This window comes from Amphiura filiformis, chromosome 9 (assembly GCF_039555335.1).
Source record: "Amphiura filiformis chromosome 9, Afil_fr2py, whole genome shotgun sequence".
Taxonomy (NCBI): Eukaryota; Metazoa; Echinodermata; class Ophiuroidea; order Amphilepidida; family Amphiuridae; genus Amphiura; species Amphiura filiformis.
The window spans coordinates 4,797,133-4,800,035 of record NC_092636.1 but is presented as its reverse complement, the minus strand read 5'-3'; the positions used below and the strand labels follow the sequence as shown (position 1 = coordinate 4,800,035).

Below are 2,903 nucleotides of genomic sequence, written 5' to 3'. Positions count from 1 at the left end.
AGTCTCACTGAAGACGTCATTGAAGTCGGTGCAGTGTCACTGCACATGCCGATCCTTCATCGGTAGCCTTTGTGAAGGTTAGAGAAATTTTGCCTTTTCTACAGGATGTAGTAAATATTGATATTGACAATGGGAACATGTGCAATAATTGTAATGGGGAAGTATGGGTAAAAATTGGGGAGGACAAAGAGGGAGAATCAGCTAAATTGGCAGCACAAATTGCAAATATCGTTAATCCAAATTCAGCAACCATAACTGAAATAATTGCAATGTACGAGGCAGTGGACACATATGCAAACATGGAAGAGGTATTTAGTTCATACCTCCAACAATTTATCGATTTGGAGAGGAAGATAAGAGTGTGCATGTTTCTGTTTGGACATTATGAGTTTCCCACGAGAATTGTTGGCCACAATGGTCCAGCTTCCATCTTTCCATGTTTGTGGTGCTATGTTCATAGGGGTGAGCTCGCAAAAAAGATACGCTGAGAGGAGTCTGAAAAACACTTACCCAAAATCTTCAACCCCGAATCTAAACAATGGGAGGACAATCCAGATTGGCCAAAGGAGCGGACTCCATGCCCAGATCACAATTGTAAGGCAAGTTAAATCAAGTTGTATTGCATGTACTACATTTGCAGCACTATTTTTTTCCAGATATTGTCAAATCAGTTTTCCCTGCAATCAAGATGGCTGACCTATATACCGAATGGCTAACCAAAAATGCTCAACATCTAGAAGGGCCCTTAAAGGTTTGAAGAGCTTGATGCTAGTACACCTTGAATGCTTTGAAACTTTCGTAAAGCATGCAGCTAAGTCAATGTGGGAAGTTGCCATTTCAGGTGATGCAAAATGCGGCAATGCACAAAAGGAGGAATTGGCCACAAACTTTCACAAATTTGTGACTCACCAGGAGACAATTCAGTTGTGGAGATGGCAGAAATGCTCTACATCTAGAAGGGCCCTTAAAGGTTTGAAGAACTTGATGCTAGTACACCTTGAATGCTGTGAAACATTCGGAAAGCATGCAGCTAAGTAAATGTGGGAAGTTGCCATTTCAGGTGATGCAAAATGCGGCAATGCACAAAAGGAGGAATTGGCCACAAACTTTCACAAATTTGTGACTCACCAGGAGACAATTCAGTTGTGGAGAGACTTTTGCTTAACAGTTGGTGTAATGGCTCCCCCGTACACAATTATGTACCACATCTTGCAGGAAACCTTTAAAAGTCTAGTCAAAGAGAGGACTAAGCAAGACTTTCCAAATAGGCCCCTCAACGTACGTGACCATGAGCAGAGGAGAGGAGGAGGTTCTCAGGTATTCGGCCGGTTACATACCATATGCTCTGCTTAAGCACTACAGGAAGAAGAAAGCAAAAGAGTGCACAGAAATAATCGAATGCATCAATTTCTGGAAAACAAATGATGATTCCATTCAAGCAGCATCGTTTCTTGAATATACCAATGGATGGCTTGAATTGCAGAATAGGGGTGACTTTTTAATGTGAATGATGATACGTACGTGTTTTTTAGGACTCTTGAGCTCGTATCCAGGGAATTCCTTAATCAGCATGATGTGTCTAAACTTGTTAATGTTAATATTACATCTGCACTGCTTGCAAAGCTAAAAGATAAGTACTTGGTTTCCCGATATTGGGATACTATCACGGACATTAAGTGGAGACACCAGCACAAAAGCTTCTGAATGTGGTTCTTGCTTACTGGACCAAACAGCGATGCAACACTTTTGTCAAAGTTTTTGTTGCCCTAGCAAAGAAACACAACTCAAAAACATCACTCTTTCCCCTATTGAGGGAAAGGCATATAATTTCTATTTGATGGAAGGCAGCCGATTGTTCAAAGAGGTCACTGCATCCGGTCTATGGCCAAAATGTGATTTTTGACACTCAAAATGTATCGGTCACCCTTCTAATAACCATATACCAGAATGTTTCAAAGCAGTTAATAGGTTGCCATTTTGACAAGTATATATGTTGAATTTGGGATAGATAAGGGAGTTACATCTTGCAGGAAGCCTTTATAAGTCTAGTCAAAGAGAGGACTAAGCAAGACTTTCCAAATAGGCCCCTCAACGTACGTGACCATACAGTAATGAGCTGAGGAGAGGAGGAGGTTCTCAGGTATTCGGCCGGTTACATACCATATGCTCTGCTTAAGCACTACAAGAAGAAGAAAGCAGAAGAGTGCACAGAAATAATCGAATGCATCAATTCCTGGAAAACGAAAGATGATTCCATTCAAGCACCCTCGTTTCTTGAATATACCAATGGATGGCTTGAATTGCAGAATAGGGGTGACTTTTTAATGTGAATGATGATACGTACATGTTTTTTAGGACTCTTGAGCGCGTATCCAGGGAATTCCTTAATCAGCACGATGTGTCTAAACTTGTTGATGTTAACATTGCATCTGCATTGCTTGCAAAGCTAAAAGATAAGTACTTGGTTTCCCGATATTGGGATACTATCACGGCAATTAAGTGGAGACACCAGCACAAAGCTTCTGAATGTGGTTCTTGCTTACTGGACCAAACAGCGATGCAACACTTTTGTCAAAGTTTTTGTTGCCCTAGCAAAGAAACACAACTCAAAAACATCACTCTTTCCCCTATTGAGGGAAAGGCATATAATTTCTATTTGATGGAAGGCAGCCGATTGTTAGTTAAGGTCCCAATTGCTTAAGCAAGGTGGTAGGTTGGACAAACCTAGGACAAAATCAAAGTTCTACATCATCCCTGAAGTGGTAAGTACATTTATAAAGGAATGGGCGATATGGCCATTCAAGTATGATCTGGTTATCTCCTTGGCTTTGGCCATAAGGGGATCTTGCAAAGGTCAAAGAGGTCACTGCACCCAGTCTATGGCCAAAATGTGATTTTTGACA

General features: G+C 41.0%; 1 protein-coding gene across 1 annotated transcript; it reads left to right on the top strand.

Moving 5' to 3' along the window:
* Positions 1 to 902: 902 nt before the first annotated feature.
* On the top strand, positions 903 to 2,660 carry LOC140160468 (uncharacterized). Its single transcript, XM_072183704.1, is given in 3 exon segments — positions 903 to 1,490; positions 1,493 to 1,641; positions 2,454 to 2,660. Coding segments are annotated over 3 exon segments (558 nt in total). The 5' UTR covers positions 903 to 1,288.
* The last annotated feature ends 243 nt before the right edge of the window (positions 2,661 to 2,903 follow it).